Source organism: Serinus canaria, chromosome 11 (genome assembly GCF_022539315.1).
Source record: "Serinus canaria isolate serCan28SL12 chromosome 11, serCan2020, whole genome shotgun sequence".
NCBI classification, from domain to species: domain Eukaryota; kingdom Metazoa; phylum Chordata; class Aves; order Passeriformes; family Fringillidae; genus Serinus; species Serinus canaria.
In genome coordinates, this window is record NC_066325.1 from 9,972,548 (window position 1) to 9,999,176 (window position 26,629).

The 26,629-nt window shown below is 40.7% G+C and overlaps 2 protein-coding genes across 6 annotated transcripts in view; one reads left to right on the forward strand and one right to left on the reverse strand.

The window, feature by feature from the left end:
- Positions 1-26,629, reverse strand: part of AKTIP (AKT interacting protein) — a 1,131,926-nt gene that overhangs the window by 1,001,914 nt on the left and 103,383 nt on the right. The window lies entirely within an intron of this gene.
- The window catches only part of CHD9 (chromodomain helicase DNA binding protein 9), an 85,269-nt gene continuing 66,851 nt past the window's right edge, over positions 8,212-26,629 (forward strand). For 2 of the 5 annotated variants that reach the window (XM_050978811.1, XM_050978810.1), the window contains exons 1-4: positions 8,216-8,316; positions 15,482-15,557; positions 17,018-17,106; positions 22,555-24,157. In XM_050978811.1, coding sequence (XP_050834768.1) covers positions 22,721-24,157 — 1,437 coding nt within the window. In that variant the 5' untranslated portion in view covers positions 8,216-8,316; positions 15,482-15,557; positions 17,018-17,106; positions 22,555-22,720. Of the gene's footprint in view, positions 8,317-10,134; positions 10,224-15,481; positions 15,558-17,017; positions 17,107-22,554; positions 24,158-26,629 lie in introns of those variants that run through there. The other 3 variants (XR_007778545.1, XM_030227729.2, XM_050978809.1) reach the window with 3 other exon arrangements.

Here is a 26,629-nt window from a genome sequence, read left to right on the forward strand (position 1 = left end):
ACCCAACAGAAAACTCAACAAAATAAAAAAAACCCACCAAACCAATAGCAAAAAATTCTTGAAAAAACCCACCAAAAAACTAAAGCAAAAAAACCCCACCAAACCACAAAACCCATGCATGTGCACACATCCACAATTCAAGTAGCCTTCCAATTTAGGCATTAAATAACTCAACTGACAAGGACTGGAGGGGAAAGTTTTAGAGGAACTTTAAAAACAAAAATAAAATAGTGAGCAGTAGGGAGAGCAAAAGCAATAAAGCAGCTAAGCAATCAAAACCAGTATAGCAAAAATGCAATCCTAAGTCCTATATGTCTGTGGGGAGCAATTAGATTATGGTGATAAAAGTCTGTACAGGTTTTGCATACCTAGTCAGGTAGAACAAGTATTTAAGATCTCAGTTTTTGTGAATAACAGAGGTTCACTAAGCAGTTAAGTCTATTACAAAGGTCAATTTTAGTGTCCCAAAGCATTACAAAATATAAGATCAGTTACAAATACCTGAAGAGTTACTAAAGTTTAAAGCAGCAATAGAAAACTAAACAAGTAACGGAGAAGCAGTACCTCACATTGATTCTGCTGTACAGGAACCATATTAGAATTCATTTTCTAAAAAGTGATGGCATATTATCTCCCAGGCAATGTTTTGCTATGACTCAAATTTCTCATTTCCTTTGCACAGATCTAGTTTGCTGTATGCAGTAATCCTCAACCATTGAGCAGACAACCACTAGTTACACACTTAGGCTGCACATTACTGCTGCAGTGATGTTTCCACAGGTAACTATAAAGCCCTTGAAGTTTCATTTCACCATATTTTTCCAGTTTGTGATTTGTAAAGAACTTCTACAGAAGGGAAGCTGAACATTTGCACCTCTTTAAAAGTTCATCTTACCATATTAACCAATCACTTGTAAGCAGATGTTAAATATTTGACTTCAGCCCAGAGAGTCAAGGTCCAAAGGAACTTCATTTGTTTAGGCCCAGATTCAAAGAACTATCTCAACTAAATTTAGACAGATAGGTCCAAATTACCACAAAAGACCAACAAACAAAACCTCTCTCCTAAGGCTCCCTAAAATCCCTGGCAGACAGATACATCTCTGTTCTGCCTCCACTCCCTCTTGGACAGCGTCAGTCCTGCAGATGGGCAGAACAGCCACAGCCTGTTTGTGTGGCTCTTACAGCACTCAGGATTGCCCAAAGCACTTCAGATTCAGCACAAAAGACTGCTGAATCCCACAGAGGTCACCTTGAAGCAATACTCAGGAGAAGAGACTTTGGGGCACATGCACACAAACTTCCTAGGCTCAGAAGTCTTACAATCAGTACCCTACTGCAAACCCTATGGCAGGCACAGCAGTCCCACAGAGCCACTCTGGAGATGCACTGCACAGACCAGGGAGATTCCTGGTCTGGAGAAGAGGATGCAAGTTAAAATATATGTGCTGCAGTAATCAAGTGCTCAGCTACACCATTTACTGAACTCAGTAACATGAGCAGTTACTCCATCATACCTCAGAAACTCACAAGACAACCTTTGACACAAGCTGTATGGTACTGATAAAGTTAACAGCAACAAATTTCTTTTACACGAGTGCTGAACTACAATCTTTCATCTACATGTACTCAGTTAAAAACAAAGAGAAGAAAGTTCACTTTAGAAATTATTAGTATTACTGACACCAAAAAAAATTTTTTTCAAACTTGCCAGGTGAGTTTTAGTCTCAGTTAGCAGTAGGGAATAATAAAAGAATTGAACTCATGAACTCATTTTCAGTTTCATGATTACTTGGTTATTACCTCAGTGGAAATTTGAGGTTTACTCATTGAAGCCAACACTGACAAGAGACTGAATCATGGGTTTATAGTTTCACCACAAATTTTGTGAAGCAACAAATTATAACCCATGTTTTTCATTAAATAAAGACTCAACTAGTTGGCTTGGCATATTACGTTATTTAGATTTATAAAACAGATTTCTCAATATGTTCAAGATACCACAGGAGATACCAGATTCCTAGAATGGGTTCAGATATTAGAAAACAAGCTTCAGGAAAGCATGTCCCTGCCAGTCTTGTCTAGGTCTGAGTGGCAGCCTTGCCATCCAGCATGTCACCTGGCCCTAGCCCCTATTCTTGTCACCTGCAAACCTCTCTAAGTAGCTAATAAAGCTGTTAAACAGAACTAGTCTCAGTGTGGATCCCTGGGGTATTTTTTCTGTTACCAGCATTTGTACACAGTATTAAACACTCTCCCATGCCTGTTCATCCAGTTTTCCATTTGTCTGATTACTTTCCCATTCAGAGCATGAAATCCTAACTTGGACAGATGAATACTGGACACGTGATGAAAAGGTTTACAAAAGTTGGGATAAGTGACAGTCACTGCTGTCCTGTCATCTACAAAGGTAATTTTACCACAGAGGAACATTCCATATACTATAAATAGCTCTTTCATACAGAATAAAGGCACCTTTCATTTTACAGGCTGTTAAAAATTCAGCTTTAAAGAAAATCAATGTTCCAGCAGCCTCAGAACAAAGCCGTGTCACTGGGAAGGACCACAGGAGGGCAGCAGGACCTTTCTGCACGGAGGAACAACGAGTGGGTTGGGCGCACCGGGCACACTCATTGCTCGGCCATACTCTGCTCTGCCTCGCCGGCACACACAAGTACTGAATTTAAACGTAAGGTTTTAGGGATTTATTTCATATGCTGCTCACATATTGGTATATGGATACCCACTTTATGTAAGACAGTATTTCCAGCTCAATTTTCACAGGCACTTAAATGAACTCTAATAACCAAGGAGAGATTCTATGTTTTCCCTTAAGTTTAAGGGATTCCAATGTTGCTTAGTTTTACAGCTAGCTGTGGACTGACTGAAAGCAGTCCCCAAGCTACTAACTCAAAAAGTTTAGTAGAGCTATAGGCACAAATCTTCAAAGTCTATTGTTTATTATTTACAATTACTCTCAACTATCTAAATCATTTTTCCTTTAGGAGGGTTCCCTCCCTACTACAGTACAAGAATAAGCAACTGAAAAATTAATAACTTACCTCTATTTTGTACATTCAGGCTCCTGAAGAGTTGTTAAACCTCTTTTTTGTCACAGCATACATCACAGTTGAGATGGCCACAATACACAGAGTATCGGCAAACAATTTCAGAAAGCTTCAAGCCATGCAGAATAACACCATACCGCTTCAGAAGGCTGCAAGCATCTACTCCTGTTGTTCTTCAGCCCAACCTTTTATACCCTCATATGAATGCACTGCACCTGTGTGCCCCTGACTGTTAATGCCCTGCACCTGTGTGCCCCTCATTGCTGATGCCCTGCACCTGTGTGCCCCTCATTGTTAAAGCCCTGCACCTGTGTGCCCCTCATTGTTAAAGCCCTGCACCTGTGTGCCCCTCATTGCTAATGCCCTGCACCTGTGTGCCCCTCATTGCTAATGCCCTGCACCTGTGTGCCCTGTGTTCCCTTTGGTGGTTGGTCAGTGCCCCTGGGCACTCCATGGCTCATTGCTATCAACGCTGCTCACAGCTGGAGCTCATTACAGATGAGGCTTGGCAAAGCCCCACTCCCAATGACCACAAACTGTGCACCTACACTATTCAATTATTCTGAAGTGTTGTGTGATCTGGTATTCAGAATTGGGTAATACATTGATTTTGCCCCACTCTTTACCAAACTTTTACTAGAGGCTTTTGTATGGAAAATCACACAATGACAAGCCAGTGTCCACAGTGGAGACAGAGGAGTCCTGGATCTTGATTTGAATAAAGGGAGAGAGTCCACTGGGGCACATGTCCAAATGGTTCTCTCTCTCGAGGTTTCAGAGGGCACACCCTCCTGTTATCCTAAACTCCTGGCCCCATGGTGCTCTCTTCCTTTTCCCATTGGCTGCAGCAATTGGAAGCTGTACAGCATCCTGAGCTGCCTACTCCATATTCCCCCCTCAAACCTGTCATTTTAGCGTGAAGTTCAGAAGCTCAGGCTTGTGCAGACCCAGCTTGTCTGTTTCAGCAGCCAGGCTGGCTGGGCTCTGCAATGAACCTGCTGCTTGAAGTTACCAGAGACTAAGCGAACAGACGTGAACACCCATACTTGCACCCACATCAGCATACATCTTCCCTCTCACAGACTGTAGAAACAGCAATAAAGCACATTTCTACAGCTATAATTGATGTCTTTCTCTCCTGAAAACTCCCCCCTACTAAAATCACTCTAAAGAAAACTGCAACGAGGCCTCAGTGCTGCCTTATGGAGACCAGAATCAGGTGACATGAGCTCCACGTGGTCATCAAAACTGTCAGCTGGGCTTAATTGGCCATTTTCTTCCTAACACAAGTCTAGAGGAGCTTCTGTATCACCCTTCTTCTTTGAAAGTGACCTTTACAGACTACACTTTAAACCCCAGCTCACAAATCTCAGCGTGCCTTGTTTCACAAACTGACCTCAGCCTATCAAGATACAAATTTCTATTCTTTCTAAAGACAATGCAGAAAACCTTTGCTAAAAGTTTTAGCAAAGGTTTAACTCCTGGCAGTGCCCAATTTTAGCACTGCCAGGAGTTACCCTAAAAAAAGTTTCTTAATGAAAAACATGGTGTGATAGAAAAATAACATTCCAGTAAACTCAGTTTTAAAATATTCTCCTTTCATGCCTCCTATTTCATGACGAATTTCAGTACTATCATTAGGGTTTCATCAATTGACAATGTACTTGTGGCTGTCATGGTGGTAAGCAGACACAGATGTAGGTGTTTGAGGAAATAGCAATGAAAATAGTTTCAGAAACCAGCATTTTGATGCCCTAACTGCAGGTTTACTCAATTTACATCACTGGTATCCAGCTGCCAGGTAAACTTTTAGGATATAGTAAAAGTAGAACATTCTAGCAGCTTTCCATTTTATAAAGCAGATTATTTGCATATATAATTAGCAAAAATTAGATCTTCAGTTGTAGTTATCACATTATGAAAGGTTTATATGCAGAATTCTAGCTTCTCTTTCTGATCCATATATCCTTGGATGCAATTGTTCTCAAGCACTGTGAAAAAATTAAATTCAGTCCTAATCTAAAAAGATTCATAATGATATCCTGGTTTACATCTGCCTCTGCTAGGACATGAGAGAAACCATCTGCTTCTGGGTACTTCCTTTGCATCTGCAGTGTTTCAGATGTGCAGGTGCACAGCTTAGCTGCTCCCTGCAGGAGTTCCAGTGTTCATTCCAGCTCACGCAAACCCACAAACTGCCACGTGACAGCAGAATGAAACAAGCAGAGCTCCCCATTTGAACCTTATGGGAACATGTGACTTTGAATATATTCACGGGCAAAATGGTGTGAGCAGAGCCCCTCACCTTGCAGAGTTGTTAACAGCTCCAGAAGCTATCTGGAGAAAGTGTTCTGTTCCCTGTTCATGCTGCAGTTTGCAGAGGCACAGACTGAGCAGCTGAACATCTCAGCAAGGGCTTGTTTTGTGTGGCACTGCAGGTCTTCAGCTGCATCCCAGACCCCAATCAGGCTTTTAGAGCACATCAGCAAAGACAGGGAGAGCTGCTCCAACACAGCAATCTGTGCACTCACTGCTCTCTGCTTTCCCAAGTCACACAGGGTGGCTACTGGAGAAGGATCAAAGCAGTCACTGTGGCAACAGCAGAGTCTCAGCAGCACAGTCAGTGAAATAAGAACTTGATTGCTCTCCCCAACTACCTGAAGGCTGCAGCCAGGTGGGGGGAGGTTTCTTCTCCTCAGTAACAAGTGATAGGACAAGAGGAAATGGCCTCAAGTGCCAAAGAAGGTTTAGATCAGAAACTAGGAAAAGTTTGTGTAACCTATTTGTTTTCTAAATTCTGAAAGGATTCATCCAAACATTAAGTGCTTGTGAGTTTCAATGTCCTTTTGAGCAGCAGAATAACCAGTCACATGATCCTATTTTTGGTCATTCATGTGATTTATGATTCTAAGCTTGTGCTCTCAGCGTATGACACTGCCATTCACACTATCCAGAGCTGAGAGCCCTTCACAGTGTTACACTGCTGTTGATAGCTTTATTAAGGAAGTACTACCACTGGCTGGCTAATTCTAATAAAAGGGTGAAGGCCAACTTTTTTCCATTAAAGTAGGTGCTTATTTCTCTGTGGGGGCTAGAGGAGCAGACATATAAAAGCCTTGGTTTAGAAGCCATTAAGATTAAAAAAAACCCTACCAAACAAAACCACAACTTTATTTATTTATTTATTTTTACATTGCTAATGAGAGAAAAGGAAATTAGAAACAAAAAGTCTCTAGGCCTGGCTAAAAGGAGAGTAAACATAGAAAGTTTAGTGTAAATATTAACAATAGTCTTCTTAATAGTCTGAGAGGAAGGCTGAAGTTTTTGTGATGAAGGAATTGAGAGATGGGGAGAAAGATAAATATACTGTAAAGCTAAAAGACTGAAGTAGCTTGCTTAAAGGCTTGTCTCTCTAAATTAACACTGAATAAGACCTTACCTTATGCTTCTAGCTACAGAATCTCAGTAGAGAAACTGTTTAGAAATTTTGTAATAAATTAATGAATTATAATATATAATTAAGCATATAAGATACCCAACCAATCTGATATTTTATATAATGACAAAATTTGCCTTAAATAATATCCTAAGGATAGAAGCAACAGGTTGGTGAGAATCAGAAGTATATCCCTCATTCCCTGCTAGCAAGGAATGGAAGACTTAGGGTGAGACTTCTGATTGCCCCTGTGCCTGTAGTCCTCACAGGCACAATATCCAAGTGCATATAATTCTGACAGGGAATTTTCTTGTATTCCTGGAATTCCTAATTTAGTCTTTAGGTCAAGTCAGAAGAATTATGTAACTGTTCAACTAAAGTGAGGTATTTTTTCTTTTTCTTTTTTTTTTTTTTTTATCTCTACTTATTTGCCACAGTAGATAAAGCTGTAGGAAAGACCCATAAAGGTTTCTCACTTCAGCTGTGCTAGAAACTCCCTCCTCAAGCTTTTTACTCTGCTGTCCTGCTACACCGAAACGAGTCCTGTAGCAGCTTTGTAGCTTGACACTTCAAAAATAAAAGTTATTTCAGATAACACTGAAGTGTCTTTGGCAATGATTGCTTCTAAACTTTGATTTTGAAATCAATCCTTGTGGTTTTATGTACTTCATCTTACTAAGTCTGAAAAAATATTATGTAAAAGGAAAGGCTTACAGTTAACTTTGTTGGAATGTATGTGCCCTGTTAGCGTGTTCACGAAATCTATTCCAAAGTGGCTAGATATGTATACCCGAGGCTACACTCGTCCTGCCTGGCATCCACCTTTGCCTTTAACAGGCGGGAATTCCCCTTGCTCTCCCTGCAAGCCCTTGGCTTTCAGTGGAAGACCTGGTGATGCCACCGCTGGTCAGACGAACTGAGCTGCCAGCCCACGGGCTCTGCCTGGAGAGAGGGAGGGGGAGAGAGCCTTGGCTAGCGAGCACCATCCCCAGCGCCGGTGTCAAACGCGCCCCCGCGATTTCCTCGAGCGAAGGCGGCATTCCCGCTGCTCCGCGCGCTCCCACGGAGGCACGGCCGGGGCGCCCAGAGCGGCTGCGTGAGCGCCTCGCCAAAACGCGCCGGAGCGCCAAGTTTCCCTTTCCCAGGGAAAATCCCCGCTCCCCCCGCCCCCCGCCGCCGCCGCCGCCCGGGGCCTGCCCCGCATCCCGGCCCGGCCTCCGCCGGAGCCTCCGGAGTAACCGCGCCCGGGATTGGCTTCTCCCAGCGCAGGGGCCATATTGGATGTGCCCAGCCCGCCACACACACCGCTCCATCGGCTCCGCGCAGCCCGCCCCCGCCCCGCCAGGGCTGCCCCTCCCGCGGGGGCTGCGGCGGGAGGGCGAAGGTGTCTCGGGAAGGAAACTCGCACGCTCCCGGGTCCCCTCTCCGCCCCCCGCGCATCCCCGCCCCGCGCACGCCCCTTCCCGCGCCCCGTCCCCGCTCCGCCCGCCTCTTCCTCCCCTCACGCCGCTCCCTCCCTCCCTCCCGAGCCGAGCCGCCGTGTCAGCGCGCGGCGGCGGCCCCCGCGCGGGCGGCCAATCAGCGCGGGGGTGACAAATATGCAAATGCGCCCCCCAGCCCGTCCCCGCGGGTTCGCTGGGGCCGCTGGGGTCGCGGCGCGGAGCGAGTGAAACTTCGCCCCCCGCCCTGCTCCCCCCCCGCGCGGGGCCCCTCCCGCGCAGCGCCCGCGGGGAGGAGCGGGGAGAGGCGCGGGGACAGCGCCGAGCACCGCCCGCGCCGCCCGCACCGCCCGCCGGCCTGCGACACCGCACGGTGAGTGCCGCCCTCGCCCGCCGGCTCCCGGGAGAGGGGGGGGACACGGAGGGAATCCCCGCGGGGGGGAGGGGAAGCCGTCGCGCCCGCCCGCGGCCGCCCCGGCGCGGAGCTGTCACAGGCGTGGGGCATCGCCGCCTCCTGCCGGGCAGCGGCGGCGGCTCCGTAATGGCGAACCGGGCGGTGAGTACGTGCGGAGGGACGGGCAGGCCACGCTCCAGGTGCCGGAGACACCGGGCGGCCCCGCCGGCCCTGCCCGCCCCTGCTGCCGCCGGGGTCGGTGCGACGCGGCCTGCTCGGCACCCGGGCTCTCCCCGCCGCCGCCCCCGCCCGCTTCCGCCCCTCGCCGACACCGCCGGGCGCGGGGCTCCGCGCCGGCCCCTCGCACCTCGCCGGCGGAGGTGGGAGGAGGAAGGGGGGTGGCGGCGAGGCGAGGCGAGGCTTTTCCCGGGGGCGGCGCGGATGGAGCGGGCAGGATGGAGTCGGCGGGGGCGCCCAGGGATGCGGGCCCCGCCACCCGGGGCCCCGTCACGGCGCCCAGGGGTGGCCGGGGGTGGGGGTGAAGTTTGAGGGGAGGAATTGGGCCTTCCCGGGGTCTCAGGGTGGGGGAGAGCCTGAATGTCCTGCTCTCTTACAGGTAAGAAGATGGCAGGGCGAAGGGAAGAGGGCTGGTCTCCTTAGGGAAGTCAGAGGAAAAGGCTGCATGTCCCTCTCCCCCACCGAGGAGGTGGCAGTGGGAGAAAAGGGTTGGGTGCATGAAGATAGGGAAGGCAAAAATATCCCCGGCCACCTTGTGTCGTTTAGGAAGGGAGTGCGAGGTAGGGAAGGGACGCAGAGCCTCCCAGGCAGAACAGTGGGCATGGCAGACCTGGCTTCTCATCACACAAGAGAATAGAGGTGGGTAGAGGGAGGAATTAAAATCATTTCCCCGGGTAATAAAGCAGTAAGAAAAAGAGGAGCTGAGTTTGGCAGCCCACTGGCTTGGATTGACCACAGCATGATCTGTGGGAGCAGGGGAAAGGAAGGTTGCAGGGGAGGATTGATAGGGGAGGGTTGACAGTGTCTGGGAGAGATGGAAATGGACATGCAGTCTGCTGTCCTTCTGGGCTGCAAAATTTCTGGGCTGAGGAGAGTTGGTGGTGCATGGCCACAGGTTCCCACTGCATGGGTGGAGACTTAAAAGGGGATTTGGCTGTCAAAATACAAGGTTAGAATTTATAGACTGGCATTTTCCAGGAAGGGGCTGCAAGCTGACCTCCACCTGGGATGTCGAAGAGAGGATTTTGAGGCCAGCTCGGGGCTGTTGGTAGATGGCACTGGGTAGATAGGTGGCATGCATCTTTATTCCAGTGAAGTGGAGAGATTGTCACATTTCTCACTGAAGCTTAACACACTGAAAGGTTAAAACCTCTTAATTTCTTCTTTACACACAATTTTTTGTGAACAGGGATAAAAACCAACTGGAAAGGATTCTGAATTCTCTCATTTTGGCTGGATAGCTTTGACAACAAGCTTGATGCACACACTTTCAGTTTGTAAGAAATGGTTTGCTCTCCTCACTGTTGTATCATAAGTGCCTTGAATCTTTAGCAGCTGAGAACTTCCTTCAGTTATGAAAGCCATTTAACTTCATCAGAGTGAGAAAATACAGCTCAGTCTACCTCCATTATGTAGAAGAGAGCCAGACCCTTCAGTGTTACAATCCCTGCTCATGGGGACAAAGTAACAATATGTGTGACAGGATAGGGTTTCTAGTTCTCTTGTGTATTTTTTGAGACTTTTAAGAAGTAGCCTTAAAAAGTAACTCTCCTCTCTCAGGAGAACTAGGCTCCTCCTGAAAGCGCACTGCAACTGTTTTTAAGCCTGGATCATTCGACACCATCAGGTTCCCAGTTGGCAGGTGTGAGGTAAAAATAATTATTTCATCTTGTTTTACATGTAATCATTTGTGTGCAGTTATACATGTGTTTATAATTCAAGGCTGAATATTAATATATTTTATAATATATTAAAATATATTAATATATTTTGCCAATTTTTGAGCAAAATCTAGATTTTTATCCTATCTCTGAATTTTAGTTTGTTGTTGCCCAGGTCAATTGATTGTTAGTTTCACAAAGTAAATATTTTTAAGTCAATAATTATTCCTATCTTAGACTTTGTGAACTGTTAAAGAAAGAGTAGAAATTAATAGCTTTTTGGTTTACTGGTTTCTAGACAGCCTCAACACCTTATACTTGTAACTAATAATGACTTTTTCATTCTTCCCACATCTGTCAGATGAGGCTTCCAACGTGCCATGGACTTCAATGCCCAGATTGTGTAAACCAAAGAGCAAAATTTAGTAGACATGTTTTTGAATGTTAACCAATTCAGGGATCAGTGTGCCAGGCCCTTTGCCCATAACTCAGGCTCATGGAGAAGTTGGTGGGAAGCAAGGTAGGATGTGAACTTCAGTTATCAACAGCTCTGTGGTTAAGGGCCATTGTGGACTCTCTTACCTTAAAGTAAAAGTGAAGGAACTTTTTTCTTTTCCTGTTAGTTAGTAAGCTGCATCAATTTCCTTTGCATTTATAAGATGACAAGGGCAGGCACCTAAGGAGTTACAGTGCATCTGTGCTGGTTTACTTTGTGCTAACTTACTTATTTGTATTTAACCAAATTGTTCTATTTATGCAACTTTATGCTGCTTTTTGTGGTGAAGCCATACTAATTCATGCCACTCAGAGTAAGGTTATCATTTTTACTGTAAAAAGAAGGGGAATTTGAAGCTTAAGAGTTCTTCAGGAATTTTGAGGAGTCTCAGCACATTCTCATTTCTCATGAACTCCTTGTTCTAAGTGCTCCTGAAGATTAGTCCAAGAATTCAGTATGCTAAAATGATGGTGAAAGTGGAGTGTGGCTTTTAAAAAGTGGTGTTATCTAAAAGATGTATGACATGAACCACTACTGAGAGACTATTGAGACCCCTAATCAGACAATTTTATTTTATTTGCTTTTATGAGTGAGATAAGTTAATGATGCAGGCAGCTTAAACCCAAAAGATTGACCTGCTGCTTTAAAATTGCCTTGTTCTGAAACCCATGAAGTAAGTATGTGTACATTTGTTCTCACTTGGTTTATAGGTTAGTTTTAAGGGTTTTTTTTAAATGTATCTTACAATAAAAATATTCCCTATATTTATGGTATATGTGTCCTTCAGACACTTTAAAAGTACAGGTAAGCTGGACAATTACATATTTTATAAGTTCAGATTCCTTACGGTGCATTTTTTTTTCTTCTGTATCAGTCTTGTAGAAAGAAGTGCCCAAAGTGCATTTCTTTGAAAATTTTCATGCAATTTAGGATGAACTCAAATGGCATATCCTAGTCATCACTGAATAGGAACTCATTCTCTCTGTTTCCACAATTATAGATGAACTGAATTCTCAGTAATGCTTGGTACTTGTGTTTATAAATCATCCAGCTGAGACATTTCTGTGTTTAACTGAAGTCTGGTAGCCCATCACACCCAGATTCTTTCCTAACCCTAATTTTGTCAATACTTTATATTCTTCCATCCACCTATCTAGAGTTGTCCTTTTAATGGCCTTGGTTCTATCAAACCCATTGAGCTGTGAGCTTAATGCAGACTTTGAAATCTCACACTTACTTTGGCTCCCATTCTAGTTCCCAGTGCTCTTCCTGTAGTCAGAAGTGGAGCCTCAGGAACTTGGGGTATCCAAGTACAAGGGAAGAGGTGATGGAGAAACCAGCTGTTTGTTTAGTCAAACCTCCAAGAAGTGATAGTTAACATGATTATATTGTTGAAGTATTCTCTTTCTCCTTCAGCAAAAGAAATTGTCATGATATGAAGTGATTATTTTGCTGATGAAATAGCAACTGAAAAGTATTTGCAGCTTTGGCTTTGGCTGAAGGAGCAGCAAGATTGCCATATTTAATCTGACCAGATCTTAAATGTGAGAGTCAGCTGAACACACAACTTTCTTATTTACAGTAGTGCAGGGAGGAAAGATAGTTTTTAAGCAGTATTTTTTTCTACAAGTGTTACAGGAGAAATGCATAATGTGGTTTACAGTGACTATGTTTTTAAGTAACTGCAGTGTTGAAAACTTGCAGAAGATCAATTCTAAATATTTTTTAACAGTGTGGGTAATGAAGATTTATCTTGACTTCAGAAACACAAGGACCTTAGGACTACTTTTTAAATGTGTATGTAACAGAATTCAGATGTGTGCTCTGCTACCACTAAGAGTGAGCTCTAGTGATGAAGTAAAAGGCTACTTTTGGAAGCACCTTGGATCCAAGTTCCACTTGCAGTGCTGACTCTACATTACATTCACTTTCTAAGCTGCAAGAAAAATGCTACAAGGTAGGAAGCATTTCTAAAAGTCAGAATTCAGCAGAAATTCATTGGTAGTTATGGAATCTGTCAGTGAACAGATGTGTTGAAATGTTCAACTTCATTCATGCAGATTATCCAGGTGCTGCCAAATATTAATGTCTTTAGGCTGGCAGTGTACATGCATCTTTCTCTTTGGAAGTGATATATTTCTGTTTTAATCTTAAATCAAGAGTTAGACTTTGCAAGAAGATGGAAAAATGTTCCCATCCTTTTTCTGGAGACAAATAGTAATTTTGACTTTGTTCTTTATCTGAGTCATATTAGAAAATGTAACTCTGGTTACCAAATTGTTTCCGTCTGCAGTGTTTTCTTGGGCACTTTCCTTGTACTGCATGAGCAGTATTGAAAAGTTTGTTCTCTCTTTCATACTGGTCACTAAAATTCAGGAATTCCTCCAAAATCTGTACTGAAAATAGCTTTTGAAGAGAAATGGTTTTATTATATTTGATACTTAACACCCTAGTGAAGAAACTTTTAAGCTTCAGCAAGACTTCATTTGTGTAATGCCATGAATATCTGATATGCCGTGCCCATCTGATATTCCATATGTTATCAGAAATCTGACACTTCAATACAATAAATATGTGTTTTCAATTACCCTGTAGTAAAGCTACTGTAGTTATGGCTCCCACCTACATGAAAGACTTGAAATTGTGCTTTTTTTTTCCCAATGCAGATTTCTGTCAATTTCAAGCCTTCACAGCTGTCTCTACTCATCAGTCAGGACCCATAGGCATCTGTAAAATAGGCACAATCCTTTGCATTGTTCTAGTTGGTGTTTCCAGGTTATAAACTTGCAGTAGTTCACTAAGATGCTTATCAGGGTAGAACATGAGAATTATTGGAAGATATTGTATTATCAGATTGTGAATTGAAAGAGGGCTGTGCTCTGAAATCTTCTCTTATGTTTTGTAATGAAATCATGATTTAGGCCACATGTGAAAATAAAAAGGTTTTTTTCTGATTTTTAATGCAAATGTTTCTGTCAATCTTAAAATGGCCTAAATGTTCCTGAGGAAAAATACTAGAATTCAGAAACGTATTTTGTTGGTCTAATTGCTGAAATTGATATTAAAACAATAGGAAGCCTGTAATGTTTACATCTGAAATCTCAGCAGCACCAGAGGATTTTTTTAAACTTACAAGGAAGTTTATGTAACTCTTGCTAGTGATCAGAAGTAAACTGCAAACTATAAATACATTACACTGAGTATGTGACAACAAAACTTTCAAAAGAGACATTTGTATTTTGTACATATACACTAAAAGGAAAAAAAGTTAGGTGTAGTGGAATTCAAACCTGAGGAACAAAACATGGGAAGTTTTTGTTATCGATATTAAAAAGAAAGTGATTAGAAGGAAATCACCAAAGTCCTGAAATTTATGAAAATCTCCACAGGTACACTTTAGAGAAACAAAATTGCAATATTGTGTGAGCAGTACTGGTTACTAATACAGATTCCTTCAGTAGTCTGGTGGCCAACGACATTAACTTCTTAACAGTCATATTCACTGAAATAAACTGACTTGGGGATCAACTTTGTTCTTTGCAATAAGCTATTCCAAACTCCTGGTATATTTCTAGATTTCTATCAATAGCAGGAGATTAACATGTTGTCATTCTCTGTATTATTATTGTCCCTTTATTGCAATTAATGTCCAGAAGATATAAATGACAAAATAGAAGGTATATATACACTTCTGTTTTCATGCAAAGTCTAATGGGTTTGTTAAACAAACAAGACAAAGGGTTAAAACTAAATTGGGAGACTAAATGCTGAAGCAGTAGATGCACACCTACATGTTTTGTTCTGCAGGTGTGCTTTGTGGGCAATAACCTTTGGCAGAAAGGTGAAGAAGGTAGTTGAAAATAATAATGTCTTCAGCTGGTGATGTTAAAGGTATTTGCCAAGACTGAAGAGATAAAAGCACACAAGGATGTTGTGCAAAACTAAACTGTTTTATTTAAATTTACATGATGTTTTTAAAAATAGAAATTTGTGTAGCTATTCTCAACTAATTGAAATGAGTTGTTTGTTTCCTGTTAGAAAATGTGTATAAAAATCTGTGGCTTATTGTCCAAAATAAGAATCACAGTTTGACAGAATGGGGCAGGTCAGAAGGGACCCCAGTGGGTCACCGGGTCCAACCTCCCTGCTCAAGCAGAATTCCCCAGAGCTCAGACACAGGGTTGTGTCCAGACAGTTCTGGAATGTCCCCAGGGAAGGAGACTCCACAGCCTCTGGCCAGGCTGTTCAGTGCTCGGGCCCTGCACAGCAGAGAACTCCTTGCTCATGTCCTGGGCACCATTCCTGCCCCTTCCTCCTGTTCCATTGCTGGGTCCCTCCTCTGGCACCTCCTGCAGATATTTAGAGAAAAAGCCAAAATATTGTTGTTTGCTTTTTTTTTTTTTTTTTTTTTTTTTTTTTTTTTTTTTTTTTTTAGTAAGAGTAATGCTTAACATTTAGAGTAATTTTTTTAACATATGCATATCCCATGTAACAGATACATATATATGTATATTTAAAAGTTCACATGCAACATAGCTTATGTGAGAATATGTGGAGATAGAACCCATTTTGGAGCTTATAAAAACTGTATATTCCTTATGTGTGGATTTCTATTTTGCACATCATATAATCATTAGTAAATCTTCTGTTTTCAGAAGTATTTTTTGTATTTCACATTTAGAATAATGTATTGCAGACCTGGTGAATATACATCTAGTCACATATGGTTTTTTTCTTCCTTTCAATGTAGGATTTTTCAAACTTAAGTATTCCAAAACTGTCTCCATATTGGAAGCTGTTCAAGCAAGTGGACACTGTTCTAAAGAGTAAGAAACATCTTTTTTTTTCTCTTTATTTTGAGGATTCAAGAACAATCCAGTTGAGGAAAGATACACAGCTGTTTTAACCAAGAACTTAAGATAGCATTTGTCTTATATGGTAGCTACAGGTGAATAAGGTTTCTTCTTTTACTGTTGAGCTATTACTCTGTTTGTATGATGGGATTTCCAGTATAGAAAAAGGAAACATCAGGAGCTAGTTTTCTGTCTGTTTTGATACAAAATTAATATCAGTTCACATAAATGGTAAACAAATATAAAGGTGTTTTAGCAACTTTCCCCTAGGTAAATATTGGTATGTGCGTATCTCATATGAATTTTATAAAATACCTCTCTGCATGAAGTGTCCCTATTGCAGAGCAGAGACATTTTATTTAGCAACCTTGGAAAAAGTCTTGGGAAGTTACTGAATAATAGAAGAAGGATAAATGTAGCAATTTATGTACCAAATTAGTACCAGATATTTTTTTTTCTGTAACATTGCAGGATTTGGTAGCTGCTATAACCAATTTATATCTTGCACATAGGTTACAGCGTTGTTTCAAAGATGTAGGGAGAGGAAATAATTGTGTTAAAATGTGCTTCTCAATGCAGTATTGCATGCTGTGTTATCTTTTAACAAGTTTAAAGATTGAGCTGCAGTAATAGTTCTGCAAAAGTGTTAAAGACTTTGATATCACAAACCTGTATTTAGGGAGAGGAATCTTTGTATTGGAATTGGAGGATGTTTGGTGCCTTGGACACAATAATCATGTTTTTGAAATGGAAAGACACACTGGTGTAGAATATCAGTTCATATACAAACTTTCTGTCTGTCTTTCAATGTTAGAGGGTAGTTTTGTGTACTTTGAGGCTTTTACACAGTGGCCCTAGGACCCCCCCCCGGCACTTTTTCCCTTAAACTTTGTAATGTTTTGAAGCCTCTTTAAGATTTCAAAGAAACCTCTTGAAATTGAGCTCCTCTACCTACTGCCAAGGCAAGGAACAGGATAAAACTGTCATGCAGGTATTCTCTCCCCAGAAGGCACTGTCAGTTCCCATTGAAGTCCACTGTCAGAGTGGAACAGCTCACTGCTGTTGAAAGACATGTACAGGGCTTCTCAGACTGACAGGTTTAAACCTAACCTCAAAACTTTTCTTTTTGCTGTTGCTGGTTTGAAGTACCTACATCCCACCTTAAAGTTAGCCTAAATCTTTTGGTATTGTGGCACAAACTGCCCTTCATCCTAAGGGGTTTGTAGACTTGGGTTATTTTTAGTAGTCCTACAAAATGAATATGTACCTATTCACCAGAAACGTACAAAATCATAGCTACTAGTGATTGTGTATTAATTTTGGTGTTCTTGGTTCTAAGCTATCTAGTGAGTTTTGGAGTTTCAGGTATTGCATTTGAATGTACACTCCTGAAGTTGGTTATTGGTGACTTGTTTGACATGCTTCATTTTCAGGTCTCTGATGATGAGGTATCCATCTGGATTTAAAACACAGCTCTGAGCTTTTCAGTTCTTCATTCAAGAGATGTGTTCTATATTCATGGGTAAGAATATTTTTTATTTTGACTTGGGCCATTTTCTTAATTAGCTAGTAATATATTTTTAATTTAGAAGATTTCAGCACCTTAGATTTCTCTTAAAGGTTTATCAGGAACTTTTACAGTATAGGGTTCATTAGGTGCCTGTGCTAGCTCTTAATTTTGACCCAAGCTAATAAGTAAATTTTGGAATTCATATGTCTAAATATTAATGCTCTAATTAAATCACTAATTCCTACTATTACAGACAGAGAAACAGTGGTATATAGGTAAAGAATTTATTAATAGGTCTGTAATTTGAGAGTAATTTTCTGATATATGTACAGTTCTAATGGCTTTAACTGTGCATCTTGCCATGCATCTTTGGAATTTGGAGTTTTGGAAAGAAAGTGATTCTAACTTGGAATGCAACCAAAGCAAAGGGCCTGAATTTTGTGCAATCAAAACAAACAACAACACTTCTTCCCAATAACACAAGCCTTATTTAGTCTGAAGAAACTTTGTGGTATTATACACACCTGCACTTCAAAACAACAGGAAAAAAAAGCCCCACAAAAGATTCTCTAGAAAATAGAATTTTTTCTAAAAGCTATTGGTATTTTTCATTTTTGTAGGTCTCTGAAGGAAACAGCTAAGTTAAGGCTATGTTTACTTCATAAATTACAGAATTTGTTGTTATGTCTTCTCTCCATATATTAAGTACAGCTTGCTGAAATATCATTTTGAGGCTTCATAAATTTACCTTGAGTTAAAAATTAATGTTAATATGGATCTCTTAATGAAGTATAGTAAGTAGCCTAAGCATTGCTGTGGGGCTTTTTGATACCTCTTGTTTTATAGAGTTCTGTGATCTACTTTCTCTTTGGGTTTTGCTCTAGTCAGCTTAAGTAAAGCTGTGCTCATGAAGGAAGACCTGCCATTCACAGTGAAGGCAGACATGGTTGAGAGTGGTAGAAATTTGCCTTCAGTTGCATTGGAAGATGGATTTTCTTCATAACTAAAATGTCATTTGTATTGTTTGCTGTTTGAAAATTCCATGAACAACCTTAACAAATAAATAGCTACTAATGTCCTTTTTTCTTATTTACATTTGTTATATTCATTTCCCAGAGTCTGAAAGGAGGAGAGGGGGAGGAAGGGAGTTTGTGCATGTCTGGGGAGTAGAGGAAGGGAAAGTGTTACATGGGGTGTTTGGTGCAAGCAGGATCAGTGTAGGTATGGCAACAGACTGCTGTGATTAGTCTGACAAGCACACACAAGCCAGTGTGCTCCAGTTCTTTGCTCTTACTTGGAGCTGGAACTGTAGCCATGGACTGGAACTCAGTTCTGAGAATTTAGTTTAAGCCTATATGTTTCAAATCTTCATAATCTTCAAATTAAAATTCAAGGTACTTGAGTGATCTTTTGAATATTTAGCATGATGTCTGTGAACTCTGTAGCAGAAAGAGAATTCTAAACAAAACCAGTATGTTGAGGGTATAATTTTACTAAAGGGATGGCTCATTACTTAAAAATAGTTAGAAATGCATAATTAGAAATTCACAGCAATGAAGAGTAATTTTAATCTAAAATAATGCATATGTATGTATACAATTGGATGTAAGGGTTTTTATTTGGGCTACCCAACCAAGTTTTATCCAAATTTTAGTGATAACAATAAGAAAATGCATCTTTTAAATCCATATTTAGCTACAAATACCATGACACTCCAGTAAAGACAGTCCTTTCTGCTAGGGAATAAAAGAGTTTATACCTACTAAATGTTCTTTTTTAGTCTTCTATATGACTGGGATATGTCCCTCTGTGCCTTTTAAATTTAACATGTACATTGATCTTTAAATCTGTGATAGAATATCAATTATATTGGCACATCAGCAGGAAGTAGCTTTGGTGTTATTTAATTAACTCAGCTTTTTGAACTTGGCCAAAGCTTTTGTTAAAATCTGACAAGTAATGACAGTGTAATTGTCTTTTAATATGGGGAAGGGAATATCTGATTTCTAAATATTGTGCAGAAGTGTTCAGTTTTTTGAGTGTCTGGGCATGCACCTTTTTTGATGCAGTATTCCATCTGCTAATAGATGGGCAAATCACAGCAAGCCACAAAGCTGTCATGCTGTTGCATGTTGCATAGAATTTAGCAAATACAGTGATTTTTTCAGTCTCTAGCAGACTTCTTGTTTGTTATGCCTGGTTGCATTGCTTCCCTAAAAAATCCCCAAAACTAAAGCCTTTGCAAGCATACATGTAAAACTCTTCCCTAACTATGACTGTGTCCTTTTCCCATAGGCTGGATTTCTGTTATGTCATGCTTTTACGACTTGTTTTAATTCCTTGTGGTTGCTAACTTGTCCCTAGCTTCTCTCTGAGATGACTTCTATTATTTTTCTGAATAGCCATGGTTTCAACTTCTTTTGAGAAAATATGGCCACCAAAGTCACTGATTTCTTTTATCTTTGGTACTGTCACACATCAGTCATGTGAAGCAGTGCTACCTCGTGTATCAAAGTTTGAATGCGTGGCTATCATAGTAAAGTGCTTAAGCTCCACCTGACTTACTTGGTTAAAACTAGAGTAGCTTGTGTTCTGTTGTCACTTCACCAAAAGTTGTCAAAAATGCCATAAAATAAATGAAATAAAACTCATTAGAATTTTTTATTATATTCTTTTTACTGCTATCTCCACTTTGTTTTCAGAGTGAAATTTGCTTTCTGTTCCCTTATGTTTTCATATGAGTTCAGGTTTTTTGATGTATTCTGTGAAATAGATCTTGTTTTCCTTTTCTTCTTGTATAAGACAGACATGAAGTTTCCTTGTAGACTATGAGTAAAAGTACTTCCCTGGTCAAAACCCAAACTTCTTGCAGCAGGCTATTGATAGTGGTATTCTTTCCAAAAGAAGTTTGGGTGGCTGGTTGGTGGGGTTATTTTGGGGTGGTTTTTGTCACTTCACAATCTCCACTTTACATAGAAGCTGTATTTCAATAAATTTATGTTGGTCTAATTAGCTGGGAGAGGTTTCTCGTGTATCTAGCCTTCAGATTTCTCAGTTTGGAAATTCATCTGTGCTATCCAACTTGCTTGGATCCTTGAAGCAAAGCTGACATCTTCAGGTTATATTTCCTATTTGTACCTGCCAAGATTTATTTGTTTTATAAAACCTTAGCATTTTAAAAGGAGAGTTCATATTATTTGTTCATTATTTCCTCTTTTGTTTTCCTTATACTGAAAGGAAGTAGGAAAAATGAAGATGGAAAGTGTTTCTTGGTTTTTGAGCCAAGAGGCCAGCTCTGAGTGTGCTGCAATAATTCCAGCTGTTTTGCAAGCTTTTCTCCATTTCCTTACTGTAAAGGGACACAGTCAGTAAAACAGGAAGAGATTGTCTGGTGTATATGACTTTAAATACAGCATTCTTTTAGTCCTGTTGAGTAGTTCTAGACTTCTCTAGTTAAGAGCATGTATACTAGTTAATGATTGTACATCCTTGGTATCTATAGATAGAATAAATATCTCTTTTTCCCTCTGTTTTTTCCACTTAGCAAAAATTGATCAGACTCAGTATGTAAACTTACTGATACAGACTTCAAATTTGAGATTGTGAGTAGTCCTTGATAGCCTGGAACATGACATTTTACCCATGGCTCCCACAATTTCCACATTTTTCTCCCTCAGGTGGGGTTTCTTGAATTACATTTGTTCTGTGATATTTCTTTCCTTGTACTTAATCTGAATTGGTTTTCTTCAGAGCTAAAATAGCTCTCTCCTGACTTATCTTTTGTGTTGAGATAAATTAGGATGAGATATCATTATATTAGCAGTGTTATAACCCATGCCAGACTTTCTGCCTGGATCCTGCTGCTTGTTTATCATCTATTGGAAGGTGTTCGATTCTGGGAAAGTCATCATTATGTTGCTTTTAATTGTAAGTAGACAGTGTAATCAGTGTTAGAAGATAATGAGGTCTAATTTATATTAATGCTTTCTTTAACTTGGGACTTTAGGAGATCCCAACTTTAAGCAATAACTTGCACATATATAATCTAGGGTCCACAGCAGCTTTGCTGTGCTAAGGTGTCATCTCCCTAAGCTTCTGTCAGTTCTTCTTTATCGTGCTTGTTCTCCTCCTCACTGACACCATACCTGATCTGTGTCTCAGGACGATACAGGATCCCTCTGCCCTACTCTGTACCAGAAGTCTCATATACTCAAACCCTAAAGGAGGTTTGTGGATTTAGGTCTGGCTTTATTCTGACTATGGCCACACCACCCTCAGTGGCCTAGGAGTATATGCAGAATGGGTTCTGATCAGCTTGCCAAGAAGTACTGTGGGTTTAGTTGGTTCAGCGTGAACCTTTTCCATCAGAGACTATTTCAGATTTACAAGGTGTTCATTTCTTCAAGGATCCTATACTCATTTTATTCTTAGGAAGATTCGTTAATGATGAATTGCAATTGAAGGTGAGCTTTAATGGGAGGGTCAGGAATTAAAAGTTGTGTTTGGTTTTTTTCCCTTTTTTTCCTTTTTTTTTCCCTATGTCAATACATATGTCTTTAATTAGACATATGTATTGACAGGATAATGAATGATTATTCCATGAAGGTGCTCATGAAGTGATTGCTTCCCTATTCTACAGAGTTACCAGTTATCTGGGGAGGTACATTATCACAGACACACATTTTCAGTCATTTCCCATTCTGTTTGATTACACTATAAATGTGGGAGGTTTTAGGCTAAAGTTAAATTTACCACGCTTTTCAATTCTCCTTAAATCCCTCACTGTAAATCAATTAATTGGTGATCACTCAGTGATACTATGAATAAATAGTTTCAAATGTTTCAAAACTAGGTGTGCAAACTCCTTTGAACCAAAGCTTGTTCTTTTTGTGTTTTCTTTGTATCACTGTATTCATTCTCTTGTCTTTCCTTCTAAGAAAAGTCTGTTATGTCCAACGTGTGATAAAATACAGTTTCTCAGGACCTTGTATAATGCAACTTAAATAGAAGAAACAAAGTATCCCACTTTCTCCTAATGAAATTAAGCCTGACTTAAATGTAGTTTATAACTTTCAAGGTTTTTTTTAAAGTATACAGAATTATTGCATATATCTCACATTTCTTTGCTATAAACAAATTCTAATCCTGGACCACTAAAATCCAATTCTGGTGCAATTTGGTAATTGCAATGAATATGACCGAGGAGAATCTAAAACTCTGCTTTGAGTGAGTAAAACAAATTAAAGCATTACATTTAAAACATATTTTTATGAGGGGCAAAAATTATAAAACCTTCACAGAGTATCAAGAATAAGCAAAAATAACTTACTTGATTTTTGGTGTAGCTTAAGTTATAAGCAAAGTATAAAATAACCTTAAAAGTGTTGGGAAGGAAGGATGAGGAGAGTAATTAAATTAAATTTTTCCTTTTTTTTTTCCCCCCTCACTCCTCTCCCTCAGGATGCTTTAACACCTGAAGACAGATGTTTCATGAGAAGCACTAATGGCTGTTGGCATGCCTTGGATAAGGTGGTGACCGCTGGATGTCATTTGTTTCTGTTCACTGTGGAGAGACAAAATTGACTCCATTTGGAGTTGAGAGCAAAAGCAGAACAGACCTCTCAAGATGACTGATCCTATGATGGATTTTTTTGATGATGCCAATCTTTTTAGTGAGACCTTAGAAGGTTTGTCAGATGATGCCTTTGTTCAACCTGGACCTGTTTCACTTGTTGATGAATTGAATTTGGGTGCAGAATTTGAACCTTTGCACATAGACTCACTGAACCATGTGCAAGATGCTCAAAATCAACAAAAGATGAGTGAGTTTGATCAGCTGAATCAGTATGATTCACTGAAGCTTCACTCAGTAAATCAGTCTTTTAATAGCTCAGCTGACAATGTCTTATCACCACACTCTCAGTTCAATTGTTCACCAGTTCATCCGCAAAACCAGTCCAATGGGATGTTTCCAGATGTGGCTGATGGTAGTCCTATGTGGGGTCATCAAACTGCCACGACTGTTTCGAATCAAAATGGGTCCCCTTTTCACCAAGGACATTCTCAGTCTATGCAGCAAAACAAAAGCTTTGTAGCACACCATGACTTTGCCTTATTTCAGGCTAATGAACCACAGCATCAGTGTGCCTCGCTACGGCCGCAGCAGAGCAGGAACAACACGGGGCAGGATGCTCTGAGTCAGCCAAAAGACTTCATGGAAGTTAACGTGTCTACTTCCCTCAGAGTCAGTGTTAACCACCCACCTTCAGTTTCTAATCCATCGACTTCACAGCAGCCTCTGTCTGCTCAACAGTTTTCTCAAACTGCAAGTGCTTCAATACATTTTTGTGGGAATCAAGAAGGAAATTTTGATGGACAGTCCCCAACTATTACTCCATGTTCTGTCAGTAATAGTCAACAATTTTCATCTCCGTATTCCTACTCTAATAATCATATTTCTCCTACCAGCCTTCTTCAGCCTACAACAGCTCTTTCTACTAGCCAGCAGACACACTCTATCTCTGACTTCACTGGAAGCGATGCCTTTACATCTCAAACAGGGACCAAGCAAGAAACAACCGAGCACATGTTGAATCCTAACACAACTTTGAATTCAAGTACTTTTCAAATGTTGCATTCTGCGCATCCTCAGGGCAACTTTAGTAGTTCGAAACTCTCTCCTGTGAATATTAATTTTCCAGCTTCTACTGGTTCTGCTTCTCAGATAAGCCATTTCACCGACCCTATTGAAAGCAACGGTTTTACATCTTTAGATGACAACTTACTTCATCAAGTCGAGACTCACAGTGAACCATTCACAGGACTTGACCCGGATGACCTCTTGCAGGAAGACCTTCTGCCACAGTTCGATGACTCTGCTTTTGTTCAGGATAGCACAAGCCATGTTTTAGAGCATGACCTAGAGCACCACATAACCCCGCAGCAAGTGACACCGTCATCCGAACTCATTCGGGCACCGTCTCAGACTCAGATCCATCCCTGGCATTCTTCAGTTTCTAATCAGCACCTGCAAGGCAGAAGTCGTGCAGCCTTACAAGGACAGGTATGTAGGGATTTGGGGAGTGGGGGTTTGAACCATCTGATTTGGTTGATGGGGTGAAATGAATAATAGTGACTGGTGCTTGAGTCAAAGCATGATAACTGAAATCTCTGAGCTGTTATTTGACCTTGAAGAAGTCTAGTTAACGAGGGAAAAAACCTAACCAGTTGATGCAGACATTGCTTTCTCCTGTTGTTTTCCTATCACTTCAGAAAGTAAGACTATGTGATCTTATTCAGATAAAATGGTGTTTCTCCTTCTGCTGCTTGTACTTCTGAAGTACAACAGAGAAAATTTACTGGTTTACGGTTTCGATGCAAATATAATGACTTATTGTCTTGAAAATTACTTAGAGAAGCATGTTTTTAAGACCTTTGGTAAGGTTTGTATGGCTAATTTCCTGCAAGAATTGCGGTGGTTATGTTGTTGCTCTGTCCTTTGCTTTGTGTCTTTGTGCTCACGTTCATTGCCTAAAAATACAGACTTATTATTCTTGATTTTCATGTGTTCAATAATAATAGAAAACATATAAAAAGCTGTGTGTATGTTGGATTTTGTTACTTTTGGCTAAACCAAAAAAATCAGCAGTTGTTTTAGTATAATGTGCCCATCTACTGCAAGTATTTGAGTCCTCCATGAGGAGGACAAGATGACATAAAAATTGTTCGCTATTTTTCAATCTGTGCATTTCAAAACAGATGCAACTCTGACAATCAAACATAATTTGCAGCAGACAGCTTTAAAAAGGTTTTAAGTAGCTGTTACTTTTGTATTCTTGCTACCAATATTCTCTCTACCTGAGAATATACAATGTTGTCTTTCTGGAAAAAAAATTTGGGAAAGGCAAGAACCTTAACTACTGACTTTTGCTTCTCTTAGTTTGTAGGACACGGGTCTGTGAAGGAGACAATGTAGCATTTTTCTTTTCCCCCCCCCCCTGTTAATTTTAGATCGTTAGTGTAGAGATAAGAGCTTAACACGCTTAATCTTTGGTCTTGGTTCAGTAGATTGCTTCTCTGTTATAACTTCTGCTTATGTTTATGGAGCGTGTAATTGTCAATTCCTACCAGTGAAACTTTTCCTTCAAACTGTGGGGTGATGTTAATGGAACATGGATATCCAGCAGTGCGGTTCAGATGAGCTTGATTAACTGAATGATGCAGTAGATGCAATCTGTTGGTTTTGATAAACATTTCCTTTCTCCTTCCCTGCCTACAAAACCAAAAGACAGTGCACCCAAGCAGCCACTGTTGTCAGAGGTCTCTGTAAGCTGAAGACACAGGCTGCAGCAGCTGGCAGGGGAAGGTGATCCTATCGGGGTGGGTGTGTGTGTGTGTGTGCAGTCCTGCCGTGGGAGCAGCGCCCCATTCCCTGCCAGGCAGCAGCTCAGGGGCTGGGAACAGGGGTGTGCAGGCTTTTGGGCTCCCTGAGCATACTTGGGGTTAAGGGTGAAGAGGAAATGGATTCCAGGAAAAGTGGGGGTGGTGAGAAACCCAGCAATTAGTATCATTTTTGAGGAGCATGTGGGATATAAGCCAGGCAGTGAAAAGCGGCTCTAATAAAACTTTCTGGTGCTGTGACTTCTGTGTTGTATTTGTCAGAACCTTTTCAGACTTGCTTCAATCTCACTGACATTGGTTCTAACATTTTGCTTTGTATCAAAAAATAGAGGGAAAGTTCTGAGATCCGTGGAGAGCCTTTAAAGTTTAGGGGTTTGGTTTTGTTTTTATCGTGGTGTGAAAACAAAACAACTTTGCAGTATTTGAAATTTTAATGTTTTTCCTCTTTGAAATGAAACAGCTGGAAGCCAGATAGTTATAAAACTGCTTGGTTTGTTTTTATTATTTTGGGCTATGCAATAAATTGTATAAATTGGATTCTGACCTTGAGTTTATCTGGTTGGACAGATGTTTAATGTTTCCTTCAGAAACTGGTTGTGAACTGGTAGCTGTCAAACTGTTGAGGAATGCACGGAAGCAAACCATGCAGAAGCCTCTTTAAATCAGTGGAGTATGTAGTATGAATAGTAAAGGAAAAGTATGGCAATTACTGAAGTGTTTCAGATCTGTCCTTTGACTGACTACAATTCTATAGAAGGGCTTTAGTTGTAATTCTCACTTCTATTCTTTGATCTCTTTTTAGAATTTCAAGTTCAAGATGAGTTTGTTCTGTTAGAGCTTTTTACAAATGTGTGCAGTTTAACCAGGGAGGAAAAAGATGGGGTAAAGGGGGAAGGAATTTTGATCTTCCTAAAACTGGTTGGCTTTAGGTAAGAGTCAGTTGGGAAGGGATTTTGATAAGCTTCATATGTAGTAGTTAAGGTGAACTTTAAATTTTTTAACAAGACAGTGCTTCACACTGGCTTTAGTACATATTGAGGAAACAATTAATAGTGAATTTAGTTGTTTTTTTTTTGACAGCTTGATAATGGTTGATGTTTTCTCAGAAAGAGTAACTTTATTTTATGGAATAGTT